Source organism: Lithobates pipiens, unplaced genomic scaffold, assembly GCF_037356315.1.
Source record: "Lithobates pipiens isolate NorthernLeopardFrog02 unplaced genomic scaffold, aLitPip1_a1.2 Scaffold_16, whole genome shotgun sequence".
NCBI classification, from domain to species: Eukaryota; Metazoa; Chordata; class Amphibia; order Anura; family Ranidae; genus Lithobates; species Lithobates pipiens.
In genome coordinates this window covers 34,401,001-34,427,030 of record NW_027507748.1, presented here as the reverse complement: position 1 = coordinate 34,427,030, position 26,030 = coordinate 34,401,001, and the positions used below count along the sequence as shown (strand labels likewise).

At 45.1% G+C, this 26,030-nt stretch overlaps 1 protein-coding gene across 1 annotated transcript in view; it reads left to right on the top strand.

Moving 5' to 3' along the window:
* ARHGAP31 (Rho GTPase activating protein 31) overlaps nucleotides 1-26,030 on the top strand; it is a 324,984-nt gene that overhangs the window by 229,455 nt on the left and 69,499 nt on the right. The window contains exon 4 of the mRNA XM_077479714.1: nucleotides 9,030-9,112. Within this exon, the coding sequence (XP_077335840.1) occupies nucleotides 9,030-9,112 (83 nt within the window). The remainder of the gene's footprint in view (nucleotides 1-9,029; nucleotides 9,113-26,030) is intronic.

Genomic DNA, 26,030 nt, shown 5'->3' with positions numbered 1-26,030 from the left:
TCCCTAGGGAACACATTTAACCCCTTGATCACCCCCCAGTATTAACCCCTTCCCTGCCAGTGTCATTTACACAGCAATCAGCAATGCATTGATCGCTATATAAGTGTCAGTGGTCCCAAAAATATGTCCGATCTGTCCACCGCAATGTCGCAGTCCAACTAAAAATCGCAGATTGCTGCCATTACTAGTAAAAGAATAAACATTTTTTTTTTTTTAAATATATAAAAATGCCATAAATCTACAGGACGTTATTGTAGACGCTATAACTTTTGTGCAAAGCAATCAATATACGCTTATTGCAATTTTTTTATTTTTTTACCAAAAATATGTAGTAGAATACATATTGGCCTAAACCAGTGTTTCTCAAATCCAGTCCTCAGGCCCCCCCAACAGGTCATGTTTTCAGGTTTTCCATTATTTTTCACAGGTGATTTGATCAGTTTCACTGCCTTAGCAATTACCACAGCCGTTTCATCTGAGGGAAATCCTGAAAACATGACCTGTTGGGGGGGCCTGAGGACTGGATTTGAGAAACACTGGCCTAAACTGATGAAGAAATCAGTTTTTTTTTTTGTTTGTTTTTTTATGGGGATATTTATTATTTTAAAAATTGACGCTTTTTTTTGTTTATAATGCAAAAAAAAAAAAAAAAAAATACAGCAGAGGTGATCAAATACCCCCAAAAGAAAGCTCTATTTGTGGGGAAAAAAAGGACAACAATTTTATTTGGGTACAGCGTCGCACGCCCGCGCAATTGTCAGTTAAAGCGACGCAGAGCTGTACCGCAAAAAATGGCCTGGTCATTAAAGGGGCAAATCCTTCCGGTCCTTAAAGCGGAGGGCCATCCTAAAATAAAAAATAACATTAACATTCTCTAAAAAAAAATATTTAAAAAATTGTAAAAATTTTTTATTTTTTTTACTTTCCAGAAACCACTGTTGCTAGGCAGTCTTCCCAATCTGCCTCTTCCTGTTCCGCAGCGCTTCCTCCTCTTCTATACCATAGCAGGGAGGAAGCAACGTTAAAATGTCACTTCCGCCCATACCTCTTAAAGCGGGAGTCTGCCGTTTTTTTTTTTTTTTTTAAAGCCAGCAGCTACAAATACTGCAGCTGCTGACTTTTAAAATAATGACACTTACCCGCCCAGCGCGCCCGCGATGTCGGCACCCGAAGCCGATCTCTCGATCGTCTCTCGGGTGCTGCCGCCGCCATCTTGGGTATGGGAATCAGGAAGTGGAGCCTTGCGGCTTCATTTCCCGGTTCTATACTGCACATGCGCGAGTCGCGCTGCGGAATAAGGATGGTCCCCTCTGTCTCTGGGATCCGTGTGTTTCCCAACAGACAGCGGGGGACCTTCGGAAAGGGGCGTACCTTCTGCAGATATCTATGCTGGAAGTGGGTGCAGATACCTGTACTGTACAGGTATCTGCACCCCCCTCCCCCCTGAAAGGTGCCAATTGTGGCGCCGGAGGGGGTGAGGGTTCCAATGAGCGGAAGCTCCACTTTAGGGTGGACCTCCGCTTTAAAGGCACATTTTTTCAATGTCATTTTTTTAAATGACAATTTGTTTTTATTTATTTTTTTGCATTTAAGTTTAAATATGAGATGTGAGGTCTTTTTGAGCCCAGATCTCATATCTAAGAGGACCTGTCATTCTTTTTTCTATTACAAGGGAAGTTTACATTCCTTGTAATAGGAATAAAAGTGATCCAATTTTTTATTTTTTAAACAGTGTAAAAATAAATAAAATCAAGTAAAATAAATAAGAAAAAAATGTTTTAATCACCCCGTCCCGACGAGCTGGTGCGTAGAAGCGATCGCATACGTGAGTAATGCCCACATATGAAAAAAGTAGTCAAACCACACATGTGAGGTATCACCGCGATCGTTAGAGCGAGAGCAATAATTCTACCCCTCCTCTGTAACGCAAAACATGCAACCTGTAGAATTTTTTAAATATCGCTTATGGAGATTTTTGAAGGTAAAAGTCTGACGCCATTCCACGAGCGGGCGCAATTTTGAAGCAGGTATCAATTTACTCGGCGTAGCGTTATCTTTCACAATATAAAAAAATTGGGCTAATTTTTGTTTTATTTTTTTATTAAAAAAATGTGAATTTTTTCAAAAAAAAAAAGTGCGCTTGTAAGACCGCCGCGCCAATACGGTGTGAAAAATAGTATTGCAATGACCGCCATTTTATTCTCTAGGGTGTTAGGAAAAATAAAAACAATATATAATGTTTGGGGGTTCTATGTAATTTTCTAGCAAAAAAAACCTGTTTTAAACAGTCTGAAAAAGAGGCTCGGTCCTTAAGTGGTTAAAAATACCACAGTGCCGTATCGCAAAAAAAATGGCCTGGTCATTAAAGGGGCAAATACTTCCGGTCCTTAAAGCGGAGGGCCACCCTAAAATAAAAAATAACATTAGCATTCTCAAAAAAATATATATAGAAAAAAAAAAAGGGGGTAAATCTTCCGGAGCTGGAGTGGTTAAGCATAAAAAAATAAAATAAAAAGTAATCTATTTGGTTGCTTTATTCCGCAGGCACGGGGTTTGGGTTTGGCAGAATTTACAATGTATTCCAGAGCGCGGCGTGCGCTGTGGCGGTCCGCCGGGACGCCGCGTCCACTCCCTGCCCGGGGCTCAGTCTGTGCTGGTGTCATGTCTCATCCGCAGATCTCTGCTTACCTGACTGACAGGCTGGAAGGATGTGTAGTTACCACCAGCAGCAAGAGATTATCACTCCGCATACACACTCCGCCAGATGGACCCGCTCATCTCCTTCCACGTCCTCTCGCCTGGACACACACGGGACCTGTTGCTGGAGTTCATTAGTAAATCACAGAGATCGGACAGCGGTCTAAAGAAAAGTATTCCGAGTCCAATTTTGTGTTCGGCCAATTTTGGCCATAGATGTATCAGTCCCGTCATTGAATATGATAAATTCCATCGCAGATATAGTTGCTTTTTTACTCAGATTAAATTCCTTTTTTTTACAGCAACTCAAGATGGGACAGGCGGAAAAATTTCAAGTGTTCTCTTGGAGGTGTAGACTTGTCATCACTGGGTCTCTATGCCAGTGATTCTCAACTAGGGTTCCTCCAGAGGTTGCTAGGGGTTCCTCCAGCATTGGGCAATTTCTGCCTCTCGGATAAGTTCCCACCGACACCATTGATCTTTTTAGCTATCTGTAAGGAGGTAATTCTTCCCAATGACCACAAGTGTAAGGACCATTCTTCCCACTGGCCATCACACTAATGTATCAGGAGTTGTAGATTTCTAATTTTTAGCAGAGGTTCCCCAAGACCGGAGAACTATATCAAGGGTTCCTCTGGGTTGAAAAGGATGAGAAAGGCTGCTCTATGCAATGCAGGCAGATCATGGCTGGTGGGAGGGTTCCTCACTACTCCTCTCAAGAGCCCTCAGCCTTCATGCATGCAGTGGGCTGGCTCTTGGGAGGAGTTATGCAAATATCAAAATGTCTTGACGAGTGGGTGTCAACCTGGAAGGGTGGGCGTTTCTAAGCAGGCTATATTTGCATAGGTAATGCCCACATGTGAGGCCGGGCCTCCATTATTGAAAGAACTGAAATCCAATTAATGAAATGGGTGGGCCAGGGACTGAGGGCTGAGCCGCGCTGTGTGTGTGTCTATAGACGCACACAACCCGACTCAGGAGTGAGCTTGCTGGTACATTCCTGTAGGAAGCAGCTTCCTATGGTGGCATGCGAAGAAGAGGAGGAGGCAAGAGTGCTGGAGGAGGACCTGAGAGGGGGAGGATCCAAGAGAGCTAGAGAGGGACCTTAGAAGAGGGGGAGCCAAGATTGCTAGAGAGGCATCTGAGAAGAAGAGGATCCAAGAGTGCTGGAGGGGGAACTGAGAAGAGGAGCCAAGAGTATCAGAGGGGGACCTGAGAAGAGAAGGTGCCAAGAGTGCTAGAGAGGGACCTGAAAAGAGGAGAAGGCAAGAGTGCTGGAAGAGGGACCTTAGAAAAGGAGGAGCCAAGATTGCTAGAGAGGCATCTGAGAAGAGGAGGATCCAAGAGTGCTGGAGGCGTACCTGAGAAGAGGAGGAGCCAAGAGTGCTGGAGGGGGACCTGGAAAGAGGAGGAGCCAAGAATGCTGGAAGGGGACCTGAGAAGAGGAGCCAAGAGTATCAGGGGGTCCTGGGAAGAGAAGGTGCCAAGAGTGCTAGAGAGGGACCATAGAAGAGGAGGATCCAAGAGTGCTAGAGAGGGACCTGAGAGTGAGCCTGCAGGTACACCTCTGTAGGAAGCAGCTTCCTATGTTGGCACATGAAGAAGAGGAGGAGACAAGAGTGCTGATGGAGGATCTGAGTAGAGGAGGATCCAAGAGTACCAGAAAGGGACCTGAAAAGAAGCCAAGAGTGCTGGAGGGGGACCTGAGAAGAGGAGCAGCTAAGAGTGGCTGAAGGGGGACCTTGGAAAAGGAGGAGCCAAAAATGCTAGAGGAGGACCAGCGAAGAGGAGGAGCCAAGAGTGCTGGAGGAGGACCTGAGAAGAGGAGGAGCTAAGATGCCAAGAGTGCTGGAGGGAGGCATGTGAAGAGGAGGAGACAAGACTGTTAGAGGGTAACCCGAGAAGAGGAGGAGCCAAGAGTGCTGTAGAGGGACCTGATAAGAAGAGGAGCCAAGAGTGCTGGAGGGGGACCTGAGAAGAGGTGGAGCCAAGAGTGCTTGAGGGGGACCTGAGAAGAGGAGGAGCCAAGAGTGCTAGAAGGGGACCTGAGAAAAGGAGGAGCCAAGAGTGCTGGAGGGGGACCTGAGAAGAGGAGGAGCCAAGAGTGCTGGAGGGGGACCTGAGAAGAGGAGGAGCCAAGAGTTCTGAAGGGGGACCTGAGAAGAGGAGACAATAGTGCTGGCAGGGGAACCTGAGAAGAGGAGGATCCAAGAGTGCTGGAGGGGGACCTGAGAAAATGAGCCAAGAGCACAGGCAGGGGACCCAAGAAGAGGAGGAGCCAAGAATGCTGGAGGGGGAAAATAACTGTCACTTTTTTAAAATAATTAAATAATTCCCATTACCCTGGTGTGAATTGAGCCCATTATGTACGGATCAAAGGATAAAGACACTCAACAAAATACATTGTAACAATGAATCTAATGGTTTGCATTCACTCCGCTGAATCACAGGGCAGTTACATTGGGAAAAGGGTGCAAGGGGGTTGGGGGAGGTCTGTGTTGTTACGCAGTGATCACAAATCAAACAGAATAGCCATTATTGAGCTGTAGAGTGGCTATAATAGGGGACAGGTGACAACCCTACAGGTGCCCCTTATCTGGTAATAAGACCAAAATCTATTTTTCGACCTATCTGATCATTCTACCCTACCCCCACCAAGTGGACACCTCCTCGCAATCAGGTTGCTTAATCAGGCATTTTCCTTTTTGTGTCAGCGGGTGTCTTTAAAAAAATTTAGCGGACCATTAAAACTGCATGTTCTGGGTGAATAGGGAAAAAATTGCTATATTTTCTGCTAATTGAATATGTGAATGCGGAAAATACCACATTTTGTCCACTAGATGGCGACGACTAACATAGGAACTATGTTTGTTCCTCCGCGCCATCTAGTGGCCATAATGTGGCATTTTCCACATTCACATGTTTGAATTGTGTAGAATATAGGCAGAGGACATTCGATTAGATGAACAGCTATGCAAATGTTTTATAAAAATGCACTCCATAGACACATGCATGCACTTTAAAATGTAAAAAAAGAACAGTAAAGCGTTTAATAAAAGGTACTTTGCCAGTCAGGGAGGGGCTTCTTTCTTTTGGAAGGTTCTCCGGGACTGTTGGCAAAGTGTTGGGTGAACGTGAGCTCCGGGCCAGAGTTTTATCTGTAATAAAACAAGTTCATATCCAGCCAGAATATTTGGATTCATTTTCCTGGAACGACTTGTCCCCCGCTCCCTCTTTTCTGACTTATAATAGAAATTTATCACAATCAGACCAGCAGAAGATACATTTGTACATTAATGGTATCTGCTGGCATATGATTTATGAGCTCTTAATGAGACTGTTAACATTCTAGTTAACCTGAGTAAATGTTAAATCTATAAAAACAGCCTTTAATTCTCATTCAGAAGAAAGAAAATCATTTTTTCCTCCAATTTCCAAAAAATAAATAAAAAATGTGCATTCATGTAGAGCCACCGCGTGCCAGCTGTAAGTTCAAATAAAAAACAGCACAATTACATTAAGAAAGTATTAAGAAAGTAAGGTGCATATTAAATCAACTGAAGAAAAATATTATTAAAAAAAAAATGTAAATTTTATTAAAACATAAAAAAAACTGTGCAATTGTGTTAAGAAAGACTCATACAGTACATTCCTTTAAGGTGCAGCACAATGGCGTGGTTCCCAACATGTTTCACCCCATAATGGGGCTTCCTCAGGGGGTTTTTAATCAGAAAATGAAGTCCTGCTAGAACATGTCATGCTCCTTCGGAAATTAGTATTGTATCCTGATAAGTAGAAGGTTTATGAGATTTTTAAGGTGCATATTAAATCAACTGAAGAATTTTTTTTTTTTAAATGTAAATTGTATTAATACATAAAAAAACTGTGCAATTGCATTAAGAAAGTAAGGTGCATATTAAATCAACTGAAGAAAAATCTTATAAAAAAAATGTAAATTTTATTAATACATAAAAAAACTTTGCAATTGTGTTAAGAAAGACTCATACATTGCATTCCTTTAAGGTGCAGCATAATGGTGTGGTTCCCAACATGTTTCGCCCTATAATGGGGCATCCTCAGGGGATTTTTAATCAGAAAATTAAGTCCTGCTAGAACATGTCATGCTTCTTCGGAAATTAGTATTGTATCCTGATAAGTAGAAGGTTTATGATATTTTTAAGGTGCATATTAAATCAACTGAAGAAAAAAAAAAATATAAATTGTATTAATACATAAAAAACAGTGCAATTGCATTAAGATAGTAAGGTGCATATTATATCAACTTAAGAAAAAAATTATTTTAAAAATTTAAATTTTATTAATACATAAAAAACAGTGCAATTGCATTAAGATAGTAAGGTGCATATTATATCAACTTAAGAAAAAAATTATTTAAAAAATTTAAATTTTATTAATACATAAAAAACAGTGCAATTGCATTAAGAAAGTAAGGTGCATATTAAATCAACTAAAGAAAAAAATATTATTTTAAAAAATGTAAATTTTATTAATACATAAAAAACAGTGCAATTGCATTAAGAAAGTAAGGCGCATATTAAATCAACTGAAGAAAAAAATTATTACAAAAATGGAAATTTTATTAATACAAAAAAAACAGTGCAATTACATTAAGAAAGGCTCATACAGTACATTTCTTTAAGGTACGGCACAATGGTGTGCTTCCCAACATGTTTCACCCCATAATAGGGCTTCCTCAGGGGATTTTTAATCAGAAAATTAAGTCCTGCTAGAACATGTCATGCTTCTTCGGAAATTAGTATTGTATCCTGATAAGTAGAAGGTTTATGAGATTTTTAAGGTGCATATTAAATCAACTGAAGAAAAAAAATATATAAAAAAAATGTAAATTGTATTAATACATAAAAAAAAACAGTGCAATTGCATTAAAATAGTAAGGTGCATATTATATCAACTGAAGAAAAAAATTATTTTAAAAATGTAAATTTTATTAATACATAAAAAACAGTACAATTGCATTAAGAAAGTAAGGTGCATATTAAATCAACTGAAGAAAAAAATTATTTTAAAAATGTAAATTTTATTAATACATAAAAACAGAGCAATTGCATTAAGAAAATAAGGCACACATTAAATCAACTGAAGAAAAAAAATATAAAAAAAAATGGAAATGTTATTAATACATAAAAAACAGTGCAATTACATTAAGAAAGACTCATACAGTACATTCCTTTAAGGTACGGCACAATGGTGTGGTTCACAGCATGTTTCGCCCTATAATGGGGCTTCCTCAGGGGAGTTTTAATCAGAAAATTGAGTCCTGCTAAAACACGTCATGCGTCTTCGGTAATTAGTATTGTATCCTGGTAAGTAGAAGGTTTATGGGATTTTTAAAGTGCATATTAAATCAACTAAAAAAAAATGTAATCAAAAAAATTTAATTTTATTAATACATAAAAAATAGCACAATTGCATTAAGAAAGTAAGGTGCATATTAAATCAACTAAAGAAAAAATTATTACAAAAATGTAACTTTTATTAATACATAAAAAAAAGTGCAATTGCATTAAGAAAGACTCATACAGTACAGCACGATGGTGTAGTTCCCAACATGTTTCGCCCTATAATGGGGCTTCCTCAGGGGAGTTTTAATCAGAACATTAAGTCCTGCTAGAACATGTCATGTGTCTTTGGTAATTAGTATTTTATCCTGGTAAGTAGAAGGCTTATGGGATTTTTAAGGTGCATATTAAATCAACAGAAAAAATAATTCTTAAAAAAATTTAAGTTTTATTAACACTTAAAAAACATCGCAATTGCATTAAAGAAGTCTCATACAGTACAGTCCTTTTAAGGTACAGCACGATGGTGTGGTTTCCAACATGTTTTGCCCTATAATGGGGCTTCTTCAGGGGAAGCTGTCCAGTAAATATCAGAGCCTTCCCAGAGTATATTGCAATAGATAATGGTTCAAGGCTCAGTTAGACACCATAAGACAAAACATCGGACTGCAGGCAATCATAGGAGGCATGAAAGGACCAAAGAGTCTAATTTGTAGAAAAAGGTGACCATGCGGATGAAAAAAACTCGTACTGGGGATGCTCAGCATAGAATCTGAGATTGTAGAGTGTGGAGTGTGTGTCTCTGCTCGTGGGTTCCATTCTTAATGCAATTGTGCTGTTTTTATTTATTAATAAAATTTTATTTTTTATTATATATTTTTTTCAGCTGATTTAATATGCACCTTAAAAATCCCATAGACTTTCCACTTAAGGGATGCGGTGCTATACTGTTTGTATATTGTCCAAGGCCTGATTTCTTTTCCTAATACTGTAGTTTATTTCTCTCCCCAGGACGCGGTATCATGCTCGGTGGAGGGCGATCAATTATCTCGGATCCAGAATGTCATCCAGGAGCTTCCTCCTTCACACTACCGGTAAGGGAGAGAGCGCAGAGCTACAGATAAGGGTGGCCCAGGACATATGAGAGTCTCGGTGGCCGGTAGGGATGACCTCCTACTGCAGTATATAGGGGCAATTCTTGCAATATTTTTCTGTATTTATATGAAATTTGCAGAGATATTCTTTGTGGAAAATAGCAAGCATATTCATTCTGTGCGAACAGGGCAAAATGAAATGTTACTAGGTTCGTTTCTCTCTGGGGCGAATGGTATTCATTTACAAAGATTAGAGTGAATCGGCAAAATACCACAATATGACCACTAGATGGAGCTGATGATCATAGGGAATAAATATTTATTATGATCGTCAGCTCCACCTAGTGGCCAAAATGCATGGTGCACCTGCATTTTTGCACACCGGAAAAAAAAAAACGCCTGTTATCAGATGTGTCGGGGTTGCAAGTAAAAATAAATAGCACTGCCACCTGTCTGCTAAAGGGCACATGTTCCCGGGTCCATGCCAGTGTGAACCTAGCCTGACCCTTTTTCCAAAATTGTGGCATTAGGAATGAATGGCACTGCCGTCCATCTGCTAAAGGGCAACACGTTTCTCTGCATATTGGGAAAGTGTGCAATTTTGTGCACGTTCCCTGCCCACGCCACCTAGCCTGACCCTTTTCCAAAATCGTGCCACACCAAAACATATGGTGCTTCGGCACTGTGCATTTTTGCACGCCGGAAAACACGGTAGTTGGCAGATGCGTGGGGTTGCAATTAAAAATGAATGGCACTGCCGCCATTCTGCTAAAGGGCAACGCGTTTCTCTGCATATTGGGAAAGTGTGCCATTTTGTGCACGTTGCCTGCCCGCGCCACCTAGCCTGACCCTTTTCCAAAATTGCGCCACACCAAAACGTATGGTGCTTCGGCATTGTGCATTTTTGCACATGAAAAACCCTGCGCATTAGCAGATGCGTGGGGGTGTCTTTAACCACTTCCCGACCGCCGCACGCCGATATATATGGAATAAATTGAAGAGGGATTTTGCAGTGAATTTTTGTTTCAGATTTTGCTTTGAAACAATGTTTCGAATTTTGCATTGAAACAATGTTTTACATGTAAAGAACAGTGAGCGGATCTTGTGTTCCTATTAAATCCATTCCGTAGTGACCGCTTCCCTTTAAACAGGACATGTTTATGGATTTTGCTTTGAAACAATGTTTCGAATTTTGCCTTGAAGCAATGTTTCAGATTTTTGTATTGAAACAATGTTTCAGATTTTATATTGAAACAATGTTTTTAAAATATATACTTTTTACATGCACATCTAAAGAACAATGAATGGATCATGCATTCCCTTTGAATCCGTTCCGTAGTGACCGGTCCCTTTAAGCAGGACATGTTTATGGATTTTGCTTTAAAACAATGTTTCGGATTTTGCATTGAAACAATGTTTTTAAAATATAAATTTTTTACATGCACATCTAAAGAACAATGAACGGATCATGCATTCCCTTTGAATCCGTTCTGTAGTGACCGGTTCCCTTTAAGACGGACATGTTAATGGTTTTTGCAGTGAATTTTTTTTTCAGATTTTGCTTTGAAACAATGTTTTACATGTAAAGAACAGTGAGCGGATCTTGTGTTCCTATTAAATCCATTCCGTAGTGACCGCTTCCCTTTAAACAGGACATGTTTATGGATTTTGCTTTGAAACAATGTTTAGAATTTTGCATTGAAGCAATGTTTCAGATTTTTGTATTGAAACAATGTTTTAGATTTTATATTGAAACAATGTTTTTAAAATATATACTTTTTACATGCACATCTAAAGAACAGTGAGCGGATCATGCATTCCCTTTGAATCCGTTCCGTAGTGACCCGTTCCCTTTAAGCAGGACATGTTTATGGATTTTACTTTGAAACAATGTTTCGGATTTTGCATTAAAACAATGTTTTTAAAATATAAATTTTTTACATGCACATCTAAAGAACAATGAGCGGACCATGCATTCCCTTTGAATCCGTTCCGTAGTGACCGGTTCCCTTTAAGACGGACATGTTTATGGATTTTGCAGTGAAATTTTTTTTTTCCGAATTTTGCATTGAAACAATGTTTTGAATTTTTCATTGAAACGATGTTTCGGATTTTGCATTGAAACAATGTTTTTAAAATGTAAATGTTTTACATGTAAAGAACAGTGAGCGGACCTTGTGTTCCTATTAAATCCATTCCGTAGTGACCGCTTCCCTTTAAGCAGGACATGTTTATGGATTTTGCTTTGAAACAATGTCTTGAATTTTGCATTGAAACAATGTTTCAGATTTTGTATTGAAACAATGTTTTTTAAAATATAGTGACCGGTTCCCTTTAAGCAGGACATGTTTATGGATTTTGCATTGAAGCAATTTTTCGGATTTTGCATTAAAAAAAAGTCTCGAATTTTGCATTGAAACTATGTTTTTAAAATGTAAATATTTTCCATGCACATCTAAAGAACAATGAACGGACCATGCATTCCCTTTAAATCCGTCCCGTAGTGACCGCTTCCCTTTAAGCAGGACATGTTTATCCAAGCGGCGGTTGTGCCTCTCGCGGCAGCGTGGTCGGCGTTCTCAGGGCCGCAGCTGTGTAAGCAGAGTGATGGATCTGTGAATGTTTGTAAAAGTTGTGAGATTCTGTCTGGCAGATCCCGGCAAACATGGCAGAGGAGGAGGCGTGGGCTGCAAACACACTTGTAACAAAGTGTCTGGGTCTGATAACTAAGCCAAGGCTGGAATCTAACGCTTCAAAGCTGAACTCTGGCCACCTCTTTAGTCCTGTCCTGAAATGCCTTACTCTGATTTCACTGCACACTGTGAGCTTCTCACCATGTGCATTAGAAGCTGCAGCCATCAGATAGAAGCCGCCCCAAGATCCAGCCCACTGCTTGCAGTTCTGGAGAGGAGAGCTGAGGCCGGGGATTGGGATGTATTCAGGAAATTATGTACGGCACCCTGCCGGCTCCTCCCACCCGCCATGATCTGCCTGCATTATGTAGAAAAGCACAGAGACCTGGAGATGACATCACTGGGCCTAAAATAATTGATAGTACTGTATAGTATGGTATAGTATTGTATAGTTTAGCACAGTGGCCCCATTAGCGTGGTACTAGAGAACCCACACACCCCCCCCCCCCCCCCCCCCGCCCAGCTGCCAGTCGGTCCCTACCCTGTCTAGGTGGTGGGGTAGGGGGAAGCTGCTTCGGTGTCCCCTCCAGCATGACGGGTGTTCCCCATCTAGGTGGGGAGGTGTGGGTAGAGGTACCAGTGTCCCCTCCAGCACTGCGGGGCGGGCCCCATCTAGGTGGTGGTGGTGGCGAGGTGCGGGCAGCGGTTCCGGTGTCCCCTCCAGCACTGCTGGGCAGACCCCACCTGGGTGGCGAGGTGTGGGCATCGGCTCCGGTGTCCCCTCCAGCACTGTGGGGCGGGAGCCATCTAGGTGGCAAGGTGTGGGCAGTGGTTCCGGTGTCCCCTCCAGCACTGCGGGGCAGGCCCCTTCTGGGTGGCGAGGTGTGGGCAGCAAGTCCGGTGTTCCCTTCCCATCTGTGTGGCGGGATGCTGGCAGCAGCTCTAGTGTCCCCTCCAGCACTGCAGGGCAGGCCCCTTCTGGGTGGCGAGGTGGGGGCAGCGGCTCCAGTTATGCCTCCAGCACTGCGGGACGGGCCCCATCTGGGTGGCGAGGTAAGGGCAGTGGCTCTGGTGTTCCCTCCAGCACTGCGTGGTGGGCCCCATCTTGGTGGCAGGTGACAAGGTGTGTGCAGTGGCTCCGGTGTTCCCTCCAGCACTGCGGGTGGGCCCCATCTAGGTGGTAGGTTGGGAGGTGCGGGCAGCGGCTCTGGTGTCTGCTTCTCCAGCAGCTTCCACCGTGTGTCTCCACTGTCGCCTGACATTTTTTGGCCAACTGGGAAACAGGTCTCACGAACCCCCCCCCCCCCCATAATAAGGCTAACCTATAGGTACTGTAAATATCTCCTAAACGCGCGCCGTTTAGGAGATATTTACCTTGTCGTGTGCCGATGATGTCATTGGCGCAAGTACCATGAAGAAACGCCCCCTCGTGCTATTTCTTCACTAGCAAGTACTGTGACTGACGGCTCCCGCGGGCACTAGCAGGCTTAGTTTGCAGGTAAGTGGCACATAATGGGCTAATATGCAATGCATAGTAGTCCATTATGCTTTTACTTTGCAGAGAAAAAAAGAGGAAGTAAAACCTATCAGGGTTTATATCCTCTTTAACCACTTCCGGAACGCCCACCGCAGTTTTACATTAGCTGTTTGAAGGAGGATATCGTTGTTATGGCAACAGCTAGCTGCCATAACCCCGGTATCCTCCTCTTCAGCGGGCGGTCCGTTACAAGAGAAAAGTGGTCTCTGCGGCGGATTCGCTGCAAGATCACTTTTATTGGTGGCGGGATCCAGTGCCCTCTGCTGCTTACCAGAGCCGCTGGCAGCGGCAGAGACGATCACTTCCTGTCTCCTGTTAGGTATGGACACGTGTAAGGGGAAGAACATCACTTCCGCCCATAGCTCTTAAAGGGCCATTTTTTTTAAATGATTTTTTAAATGACAATTAATTTTTTTTTTATTGCATTTTAGTGTAAATATGAGAACTGGGGTCTTTTTGACCCCCAGATCTCACATTAAAGAGATCCTGTCATGCTTTTATCCATTACAAGGGATGTTTACATTCCTTGTAATAGGAATAAAAGTGACAAATATGTTTTTTATTTTATTTTTTTAAAAGTGTAAAAATAAAAAATAAAAGGTAAATTAAATAAGAATTATTATTATTTTTTTTTAAATGCACCCTGTGCTGACGAGCTCGCAAGCAGAAGCGAACGCATACACGAGTAGCTCCCGCATATGAAAACAGTGTTCAAACCACACATGTGAGGTATTGCCGCGATCGGTAGAGCGAGAGCAATAAAACCTCCCCTGTAAGGCCGCGTACACACGCGCGGACTGTTGGCCCAACTTTGTCCGTCCAACAGTTTGAGCGAACAGTCCGCTCAAACTTAGCATGGACGGACATGGCCACACACGACGGACGAACAGTTTGCTGAAACCGTGCGCGATGACGTGAACGGCACGTACGACGGGACGAAAAATACGACGTCCTATACACTGCAATGCAACCTTCCGACGTGGAAATCCTTTCTGAGCATGCGCGAGACTTAGTTGGCCGAACAAGCCTACACACGAGCGAACAGTCCGCTGAAACCTTGTTTCAGCGGACAGTTTTTCGGAATTTCCGTAAGACCTTGTTCGGCCAACTGTCCGCTGAAACTGTCCGCTGAAGCCCCACACACGAGCGGACTGTCCGCCCAAACACTGTTCAGCGGACAAGGTTGGGCGAACAGTCCGCGCGTGTGTACGCGGCCTTACTCAAAACATGCAACCTGTAGAATTTTTTAAACGTCACCTATGGAGATTTTTAAGGGTAAAAGTTTGTTGCCATTCCACGAGCGGGCGCAATTTTGAAGCGTGACATGTTGGATATCAGTTTACTCGGCGTAACATTATCTTTCACAATATAAAAACAATTGGGCTAACTTTACTGTTGTCTTATTTTTTTTAATTACAAAATGTATTTGTCCTGCGCAGATTGAAAGTCTTGAAACAACCGCCATTTTATTCTCTAGGGTGTTAGAATTTTTTTTTATAATGTTTGGGGGTTCTAAGTAATTTTCTAGCAAAAAAAAATGTTTTTAACTTGTAAAATCTCCATAGGCGACGCTGTAAACTTTTTTACAGGTTACATGTTTAGTTACAGAGGAGGTCTAGTGCAAGAATTATTGCTCTCGCTCTAATGATGGCGACGTATGTAACTCGTGTGTATCCGGCTCTGATACTGGCCAGTGCCTCACCAGCCGCTCACCTCACCGCCCGTCCCCACCGCTCACCTCACCGCCCGTCCCTGCCGCTCACCTCGCCGCCTGTCCCTGCCATTGACCTCACCGCCCGTCCCCGCCGTTCATCTCACCGCACGTCCCCGCCGCTCACCTCACCGCCCGCCCGTCACCTCGCCGCCTGTCTCTGCCATTCACCTCACCGCCCGTCCCCGCCGTTCACCTCACCGCCCATCCCCGCCGCTCACCTCACCGGCCGTCCCCGCCGCTCACCTCACCGCGTGTCTCCGCCGCTCACCTCACCACCCGTCCCCGCCGCTCACCTCACCGCCCGCCCGTCACCTCGCCGCCTGTCTCTGCCATTCACCTCACCGCCCGTCCCCGCCGTTCACCTCACCGCCCATCCCCGCCGCTCACCTCACCGGCCGTCCCCGCCGCTCACCTCACCGCGTGTCTCCGCCGCTCACCTCACCACCCGTCCCCGCCGCTCACCTCACCGCCCGCCCGTCACCTCGCCGCCTGTCTCTGCCATTCACCTCACCGCCCGTCCCCGCCGTTCACCTCACCGCCCATCCCCGCCGCTCACCTCACCGTCCGTCCCCGCCGCTCACCTCACCGCCTGTCCCCGCCGCTCACCTCACCGCCCGTCCCCACCGCTCACCTCACCGCCCGTCCCCGCCGCTTACCTCACCGCACGTCCCCGCCGCTCACCTCACCGCACGTCCCCACCGCTCACCTCATTGCCCGTCCCCGCCGCTCACCTCACCGCCCGTCCCTGCCGCTCACCTCATCGCCCCCGTCCATGCCGCTCACCTCACCGCCTATCCCCGCAGCTCACCTCACCACCCGTCCCCGCGGCTCACCTCACCACCTGTCCCTGCCGCTCACCTCACCACCCATCCTCAACGCTCACCTCATCGCCCGTCCCCGCCGCTCACCTCACCGCCCATCCCCGCCATTCACCTCACCGCCCGTTCCCGCCACTCACCTCACCGCCCGTCCCCGCCACTCACCTCACCGCCCGTCCCCGCCGCTCACCTTACCGCACGTCCCCGCCGCTCACCTCACCGCATGACCCCTCCGCTCACCTCACCGCCCGTCCCCGCCGCTCACCTCACCGCATGACCCCCGCTGCTCACATATACATCAAAGGGGCAGTGTGCTGACTTTTGTTTCCCTTCGTCCTTTCTTTTCCTGCTCACATCTGTCACAGCTGTATGTGTTTATCTGTTCCCGAAGCCGCGTTACACAATAGACCGCAGACCTCGCATTGCACTGTGTGATTCATCTCCTCCGCCTCGCCTGACATACACAACACACAAGTCACAGTCACTGTCAGTCGGGTTCCTGTCATCCCACCATTCCGGGGAAAATTGCATCTCGGTTATCAGATGTTGTCACGCAGTTTGAGAACTTTCGGCTCTAAAAAATTTTTTGGGGAGGGTGGAGCTCAAACCGATATCGTCCTTGGATAATCGTTTTATTATTCAGGGATGGATTTACTTTGTTGCAGTTTTTATGCGCTGAACCTTTGACGCCGGTAATCTCTATTTGTAGGTATTAAAAACATGTGGTCAACAGCAGGAAAGTCTTTGGGATCATTCGCACCGGCGGCATGCAATATGGTTTGCATAATGTACATGTAACCGGCTGTTTTTTAATTTTTTTTTTTTTTTAACCACTTGCCTACAGGACACTGTCACCCCCTTCCGGCTAAGGCCAATTTTCAGCTTTCAGCGCTGTCTCACTTTAAATGACAATACAACACTATACACATATGACATTTTTATAATTTTTTTTCACACGAATAGAGCTTTCTTTTGGTTGTATTTAATCACTGCTGGGTTTTTTATGTTTTCCTAAAAAAATCGTAATAAGACCGAAAAGTTTGAAAAAAATAAAACGTTTTTCTTAGTTTCTGTCAGTAAATTTAGTAAATAAGTAATTTTTCTCCTTCACTGATGGGCACTGATAGGTGGCACTGAAGACTGCACTGATGGGAAATAATAGATGGCACTGGTGGGCACTGATGAGGCGGCACTGATTAGGGGGCACTGATAAGCAGGCACTAATAGGCTGCACTGATGGACACTGATAGACTGCACTGATGGGCACTGATAGGTGGTACTGATGGACTGCACTGATGGGCACTGCTAGGTGGCACTGATAGACTGCACTGATGGGCACTGATGAGGTGGCACTGAAGGGCATTGATTTTGTGGCACTAATAGGCTGCACTGATGGGCACTAATAGACTGCACTGATGGGCACGGATAGACTGCACTGATGGGTGGCACTGATGAGCAGTGATGAGGTGGCACTGAAGGGCACTGATTTGGTGCCACTGATGAGCAGGCACTAATAGGCTGCACTGATGGGCACTGATAGGTGGCACTGATGGGCACTGATAGACTGCACTGATAGGTGGCACTGATGAGGCGGCACTGAAGGGCACTGATTTTGTGGAACTAATATGCAACACTGATGAGCACTGATAGGCAGCACTGATGGGCACTGTTATGCTGCACTGGTGGGCAATGATAGGCAGCACTGATGGATGGCACTGATCAGCAGCACTGATGGGGAATGAAAGGCAGCACTGACTGGCATCACTGATGGGCACTGTTTGGGCTGTACTGTAATCAGGGCACTGATGATCAGTGTCCTGATTACCCCTGCACTGGTCTCCCCTGCGTGGAGATTCCGCTGATTGGCTCTCCTCTCACACTCAGGCGAGGAGAGACGATAAACGGCACTTCCACATTTACATTTTATCGGCTGTGATTGGACACAGCCGATCACATGGGTAAAGAGCCGCTTAATCAACGCTTTACTTAGATCAGGGTTGCGCTGTGTCCTAGGAACACGGCATGACTGCAATCGCTGTGTGCCCTCCAGGGCGCGCCGGTTCTGGGACGCCATCATATAACGTCATCCCAGAATGAGAGTGCCACCCCGCCACCGTCATTTTATTATAAGGCGGGCGGGAAGTGGTTAAATTACACTTCATGTAACTTTGCAATAAAATGTATGCCTACATTATTTTATCACAATGCACATGCTTAATTCTGAAAGAACCAACCCAGCCTGAGGTATAGGGTCAACAGATAGGGCTTCAGCCCAGCTACATCCAGGCCACTCGCTGGTGCATTTTGTCCCACCCACAAAGCTTAGTCATGGAGGTCCATGACTAAGCCCTGTGGGTGAGGCGAAATGCGTCTGCGCATGGAAGGAACCAAGCTGAAGCTGTATCTGTTGACCCTATACCTTGGGCTGGGTTGGTGTGCGACTACTGCTTTCTTTCTTTCAGAGTGTGTATATAGAGCCGGGGTGGGCTCTCTCCCGCCTGCATCAATGAGTGTGAGTTACCAGAGCTTCCGATGGCTATCTTAGGCGGCAAGCCCAAAGTTACCTATGGGCACATGTATGATTGTTTTTTTGGCCTTCGTCTGGATCAACTGTGAGTAGAGGGTTGTGTTTATGGATTTCTATCTGTATGTTTCTATTGGTTGAACTAGATGGTTTTTGCCTCGTCTTTGCATTGAACAAAGCTGTCTAATGCAGACCTGTGAGGCTGGTGACCTCCATGATTAAGCCCTGGGGGCGGGGTGAAACGTGTTGGAGCATGGCTTGAATGGAGCGAGCTGAGGCTGCTTTTATCTGATGATTGCATTAATGAGAATGGTGTGCGGTTGCCAGAATATCTCTTCATATCTGCAGTGAACAGTCCCTTTAAGACAGTGGCAGTACACTAAATGGGGGCAAGAAATCTTTTTGTACATGCCACGCCCTGCCATCTCTTACCAGATAGATCTCGCAAGATAGATCCCATCCCCAGCAGTGCACCCTCCATCTCGTAGGCGCTACACATTATACCTGGGGTGGTCAACTTACTTAATATAGGGGGCAGTGTTAAAGTCTCTTCCACGTTCCCTCAGCCAGTGTTAGTTCTTTGCAGAGACAGGGCTTTGGAAAGTCATTGTCTTCTTACGCTTCAAAAGACCAGAAAAACATCCTCTGTACTGCAATTAGCTGAAGTAAAATTGCGTTGGGTTCAACTTCTGTGTCTTATCAAAGATTTAAGCTGCATGTGGATGTTACCTTCATTCAAATAATATGTAGCACACATCTGACACCCCCAGATAGTACCTCCAGGGGCGGGCTAGCATTTCAACCCAGGGCTTTGTCCAAGGCAAGAGAGGATATTCATAGTTGAATAAAGACACCAGTCCATCCAGTTTAACCTGAGTTAGTGTCTACAATTGTCCCTATCCCTATACATTGTACACTCACATCGGTCCCCCTACCCTCAAGGAGCCCACAATCCAAGGTCCCCATTCATATACTAGGGCCAATTTTGGACAGAAGCCAATTAACCTACCTGCATGTCATGGTCTATTGGGCATCAGTCACTTTTTTCTTTTTAAAGTTTAAAGAGTTGAGGGTTCAGGGGTCCCAGATACTATAGCGGATTACTTACAAAGTCTCCAGATCCAGATCAATGTCCAGGTTCACAGTGTCAGAGGCTTTAAGCCGACTCGGCAACACTGTAAGCACATCCCCAAATGTCGGTGCATCCTCCAAGTGAGTCACAAGGCCCTTCTGAGAGACCAGCCTTCTTCCTGGCTCTCTCCAGCAAGGGGCCTCCCCCTGGGTCTCCTCCTTGACACAGGTTCCTCCAGACCAGGCAGGACAACGTCAGCACCACTCCAGCACACGTTAGGCCACAAACCACGCTATCGAGCCTAACAGCAGAGCTCCATCCAGCAGCACCTCCCCAGGCCTCAAACCAGGTGAAAAGAGCGAGCACATGGCCTGTCGCAAATATTTATATCCTCCTCTAGCATGCACCAGTGGTCTAAACCTCCTACTGAATTGTCTGGAAAAAATATATATTTAGAGCTTAGTTTTGCTTGTGAAATCTCATACTATGACTGGTGATACCAGTGACATCTACAGGGAACATGGAGACATCACAAGCCAACTTAAGCTTAAGGAAAAAACTGGTGAAAAACTATACAATCAATCTACACAAGTTATCTACAGCCCAGCCAAAAACTAAATTGCCATAGTAGCCCATGATTAGGATAAGGGGGCTACAAATATTTTCCCTCACTGGCTAGAGTAATTGCCAAAACACAGAATACTATCTGGTGGCATTCCAAGGCCTACAAGATAAGAGAGTCGGAGGATATGTTGCCCCCCTAGGCTACAGGTTGGTCACTAGGGATGAGCTTGGTGTTCGACTCGAACATCGGCCGTTCATCTGTTCAGATTCAGAACTTTGTGGACCATTCGCACCAAATTCGTGTGGCACAAACGGCCCACAATGCACTATGCCATCGCAGTGCATTGCTGGCTCATGATTGGCCAAGCATGCACTGTGACCCCGCATGCTTGGCCAATCACAGCGCCAGCAGCGAGGAGAGCCATAATTGGCCACAGGCAGGATGCCTGTGGCCAATTATAGTTCAGGGTGTTTAGTACACCCCCCACACTATATAAGGCCGCCAGCGTGGCGGCCTTGTGTAGTGATCCGGCATCTGCAGGAGTTAGTGGGTGTTGTGTGCCTCCAGCGCAGTATACACCTGAAGATACCCCTTAATGCTGTTGTTCTCTAATACAGCCATCTGCAGGAGTTAAAGTGGGTGTTGTGTGCCTCCAGCGCAGTATACACCTGTATCTACCCTTTATTGCTGTTGTTCTCTAATACAGCCATCTGCAGGAGTTAAAGTGGGTGTTGTGTGCCTCCAGCGCAGTATACACCTGTATCTACCCTTTATTGCTGTTGTTCTCTAATACAGCCATCTGCAGGAGTTAAAGTGGGTGTTGTGTGCCTCCAGCGCAGTATACACCTGTATCTACCCTTTATTGCTGTTGTTCTCTAATACAGCCATCTGCAGGAGTTAAAGTGGGTGTTGTGTGCCTCCAGCGCAGTATACACCTGTATCTACCCTTTATTGCTGTTGTTCTCTAATACAGCCATCTGCAGGAGTTAAAGTGGGTGTTGTGTGCCTCCAGCGCAGTATACACCTGTATCTACCCTTTATTGCTGTTGTTCTCTAATACAGCCATCTGCAGGAGTTAAAGTGGGTGTTGTGTGCCTCCAGCGCAGTATACACCTGTATCTACCCTTTATTGCTGTTGTTCTCTAATACAGCCATCTGCAGGAGTTAAAGTGGGTGCTGTGTGCCTCCAGCGCAGTATACACCTGTATCTACCCTTTATTGCTGTTGTTCTCTAATACAGCCATCTGCAGGAGTTAAAGTGGGTGTTGTGTGCCTCCAGCACAGTATACACCTGAAGATACCCCTTGTTGCTGGTGTTGTGTGTTGCATAGCTTGCATATTAGCCTTTAAAATTAGCACTTTTGGTTTCGAACTTTCGAGTCCCATAAACTTTAATAGGGTTCTAAAGTTCGTACAAATTTTCAGTCCGTTCGAATGTTCTGGTGCGAACTGAACCAGGGGGTGTTTGGCTCATCCCTATTGGTCACCGCAGTACTAGGTTATGGGCTGCACTAGGCTTACAAGCATCTACTGAATTCTACCCCCCATACTAGAGACGTTCGGAGTATCTAATCATCCCCGGTACACACAGATTTAAATTTTTCCCAAAACTCAAACTGAACGCATCTGAACGCAGTATGCATTATACCATTTAAAATCATTACACGCCTTTGGAAACGTCCTCTAAATGCATATCATGGCGTGTATGTCATTTTCTGTATGAATGGGGCCTAAGATTGTCGTCCTCTCCACTTCCTGCCCACTTTATAAGCTGGCACACCACCAGCACCAATTGGTCCATTTGGTGCCTCCCTGCCGATACCCTTTTGTTTCATGAGAAGTGATTCTTGTTTTATGGAAATGTCTCCGATTTTGCTGATTGAGGCGAGATCGCCCCCTCGCCAGCTTGTAGAAAGTACATTCTGTCTGAGAAAGTTTCAGGACTCGCAGCGGGGACAATTGATATGTCACACATACACCCTGTGTAGAAGCTTAGTTTAGCGGGTTCCGGCGCTGGCACAGCGCGCGTGCGGCTCGTCAGGATGTTCTGGGTTCTGCAGTAAAAATGCTCCCACACAGAATATTAGAGTAAAAATAACAATTATGACTGAGGCGGAGGAAAAAGTTTGCTTACTGTTGTCTTAGCAACACAAATAAGCAAAGCAAGAACTTTAGAAAAAAAAAACATATTATCTGCTTGGTATATAACCTTCGAGCCCACACTTTATGTTAGCGGTCATCTCGGCAGACCAAATAGGTAACTTCTTACGTAAAAGAGAAGCAAAATTTTAACTGTAGAGATAGATGAAACCCGATTTTTGGTCTTTGTGTAGCATTGGCCCCCACGGGTGAGGCTGGGTTTTAGGGACCCTCCTGCTTTCTTTACCTATAAAACCCCTTAGTGGAGGTTGATAAGGTCGTGCAGGGGCAGCAGCAACTGTATATCATGGTTCACAGTGTCTCACACAACCTGGTCCACTGCATTGATCCCATATCATATGACCAAAGTGTTTTGACTCTGAGGAAAGGGGTACCCACCCTCGAAACACGTCAGCCATTTGGAATTTCTTTCCTACACTAGGATCGAGGCAGTGGACCAGGTTGTGCTGGACACTCTGCAGCTTGATTTCAAAGTTCACGCATGCTCGGAATCAAGTACGAGCCGGAAGCGCTCGGTCTTGTAAAACTAGCGTTCGTAGTGGAGATATCACATACGTTTTGTACGTCACTGTGTTCATAATTGTTGGCCAACATTTGTGTGACCATGTGTATGCAAGACAATTTGGAGCCAACAACCTTCGAACAAAAACACAGTTTTGTTGTTGGAAAGTCCGATCGTGTGTGGGGCATTGTGCCGTGTACACACGACCGAACTTTTCGACGGACTAGGTCCGACGGTCTTCCCGACGGACTTTCAGCGGGGTTCCGACTGACTTTTCTGAATGAACGGACTTGGCCACACACAATCACACCAAAGTCCGACGGATTCAAACGTGATGACGTACGACCGGACTAGAATAAGGAAGTTCATAGCCAGTAGCCAATAGCTGCCCTCGCGTCGGTTTTCATCCGTCGGACTAGCATACACATGAGCGGATTTGTCGATAGGAACTGGGTTCGGTGGAGTTCCGGCAAAAAAATTTGAAACATGTTCTATTTCTAAAGTCCATCCGATTTTTGGACAGCAAAGGTCCGATGGATCCCACACACGGTCAAATTGTCTGACGGATTCGCTCTGTCGGACCTTTGCTGTCGAAAAGTCCGGTCGTGTATACGTGGCATTAGAGCAGAGGTCTCCAAACTTTCTGAATAAAGAGCTGGTTTAGTGCCCATGAGGCTTAGAGGGGGCAAACTGTGGCCATCTTTGGTTTTAGTGGAGGAAATGGTGCCCTATTATTGGTATCAGTGGGAAGAATGGTGCCCCATTATCGGTATCTGTGGGAGGAATTGTGCCTCATCATTGGTGTTTGTAGGAGCAATGGTTCCCCATTATTGGCGTCTTTGGGAGGAATGGTTCCCCATTATTGGTGTCTTTGGAAAGAATGGTTCCCCATTATTGGTGTCTGTGGGAGGAATAGTTCCCCACCATTGGTGTCTGTGGGAGGAATGGTTCCCCATCATTGGTGTCTGTGGGAGGAATGGTTCCCCATCATTGGTGTCTGTGGGAGGAATAGTTCCCCATCATTGGTGTCTGTGGGAGGAATGGTTCCCCATCATTGGTGTCTGTGGGAGGAATGGTTCCCCATCGGTGGTGTCTGTGGGAGGAAGGGTTCCCCATCATTGGTGTCTGTGGGAGGAAGGGTTCCCCATCATTGGTGTCTGTGGGAGGAATGGTTCCCCATCGGTGGTGTCTGTGGGAGGAAGGGTTCCCCATCATTGGTGTCTGTGGGAGGAAGGGTTCCCCATCAGTGGTGTCTGTGGGAGGAATGGTTCCCCATCAGTGGTGTCTGTGGGAGGAATGGTTTCCCATCATTGGTGTCTGTGGGAGGAATGGTTCCCCATCATTGGTGTCTGTGGGAGGAATAGTTCCCCATCATTGGTGTCTGTGGGAGGAATGGTTCCCCATTATTGGTCTTTGTGGCATGGTGCCCCAAGGGCTGGATAAGGCAAGCAAAAGGCTACATCCCTTGTGGTCATCCCATTGAGACCACTGGCTTTGAGGGAACCACATGGCCTGCTAGAGTTCTCCATGGTTCTACTTTTCCCGTACACTACCCATAGTATACAGTATTTGATCCCCTGCTGATTTTGTACATTTGCCCACTGACAAAGCAATGATCAGTCTATAATTTTTAATGCTTCTTTTTGATATCTCACCTGCTTCAATATATATGCATCCAGTGTTGACTTTTAAAGCTATATCCCTCATTTTAACTTTTTCTTACAAAATATGAATACATTTGCAAACACATTTTGATTTTTTCTGCCTTCTAAAGTCCCATAGAGGAAATTATTCTATTGCATATCAGATTCTGGGATGTGGGTAGAAACTCCTTTCCCATAAATATGTGGCACAACCATAAATTGTATAATTTTAATGGTCGGTTTATTTTTATGGTGAGGGACAGAATAACAACAAAAAAATCCAGAAAAACGCCTTTCAAAAAAGTTGAAATGAAAAGTTGAGTGAAATAAGTATTAGACTCCTTCGCAAAACCTGACTTCGTACCTGGTGCCAAAACCTTTGTTGGCAATCAGAGGTCAGACGTTTCTTGTAGTTGGCCACCAGGTTTGCACACATCTCAGGAGGGATTTTGGCCCACTTTTCTTTGCAGATCCTCTCCAAGTCATTAAGGTTTCGAGGCTGACGTTTGGTAACCCGAACCTTCAGCTCCCTCCACATATTTTCTATGGGATTAAGGTCTGGAGACTGGCTAGGCCACTCCAGGACCTTAATGTGCTTCTTCTTGAGCCACTCCTTTGTTGCCTTGGCCATGTGTTTTGGGTCATTGTCATCCTGGAGTACCCATCCATGACCAATTTTCAATGCCCTGGCTGAGGGAAGGAGGTTCTCACCCAAGATTTGACAGCACATGGCCCCAGCCATCGACCCTTTGTTGCAGTGAACTTGTTCTGTCCCCTTAGCAGAAAAACACCCCCAAAGCATAATGTTTCCACCTCCATGTTTGGCGGTGGAGATGGTCTTCTTGGGGTCATAGTCAGCATTCCTCCTCCTCCAAACACGACGACAACACTTTCACCCAGTTCTCTGAATCATTCAGATGTTCTTTAGAAAACTTCAGATGGGCCTGTACATGTGATTTCTTGAGCTGGGGGACTTTGTGGGCACTGCAGGATTTCATTCCTTCACGTTGTAGTGTGTTACCAATTGTTTTCTTGGTGACTATGGTCCCAGCTGCCTTGAGATCATTGACAAGATTCTCCTGTGTAGTTCTGGGCTACATTCTTAATGTTCTCATGATCATTGAAGCTCCACAAGGTGAGATCTTGCATGGAGCCCCAGACCGATAGAGATAGACAGTTATTTTGTGTTTCTAATATTTGCGAATAATCGCACCAACTGTTGTCACCCTCTCACCAAGCAGCTTGGCGATGGTCTTGTAGCCCATTCCAGCCTTGTGTAGGTCTACAATCTTGTCCCTGACATCCTTGGATAGTTCTTTGGTCTTGGCCATGGTGGAGAGATTGGAATCTGATTGATTGCTTCTGTGAACAGGTGTCTTTTATACAGGTAACAAGCTGAGATTAGGAGCACTCCCTTTGAGTGGGTGCTTCTAATCTCAGCTTGATACCTGCATAAAAGACGCCTGGGAGCCAATAATCTTGCTGATTGATTGGGGGTCAAATACTTATTTCACTCATTAAAATGAAAATCAATTTAAAAAAATGTTGAAATGCGTTTTTCTGGATATTTGTGTTGTTATTCTGTCTCTCACCGTTAAAAGAAACCCACTAAACCTACAATAAAAACCTGCCATGTACAAAATCAGCAGGGATCAAATACTTTTTTCCCTCACTGTATATAGTTGTGGAAGGGGGGAAAGATTGTAAAGTGTGGTACAAGGGGGAAAGGAAGGCCATCCTGCACTGGTTG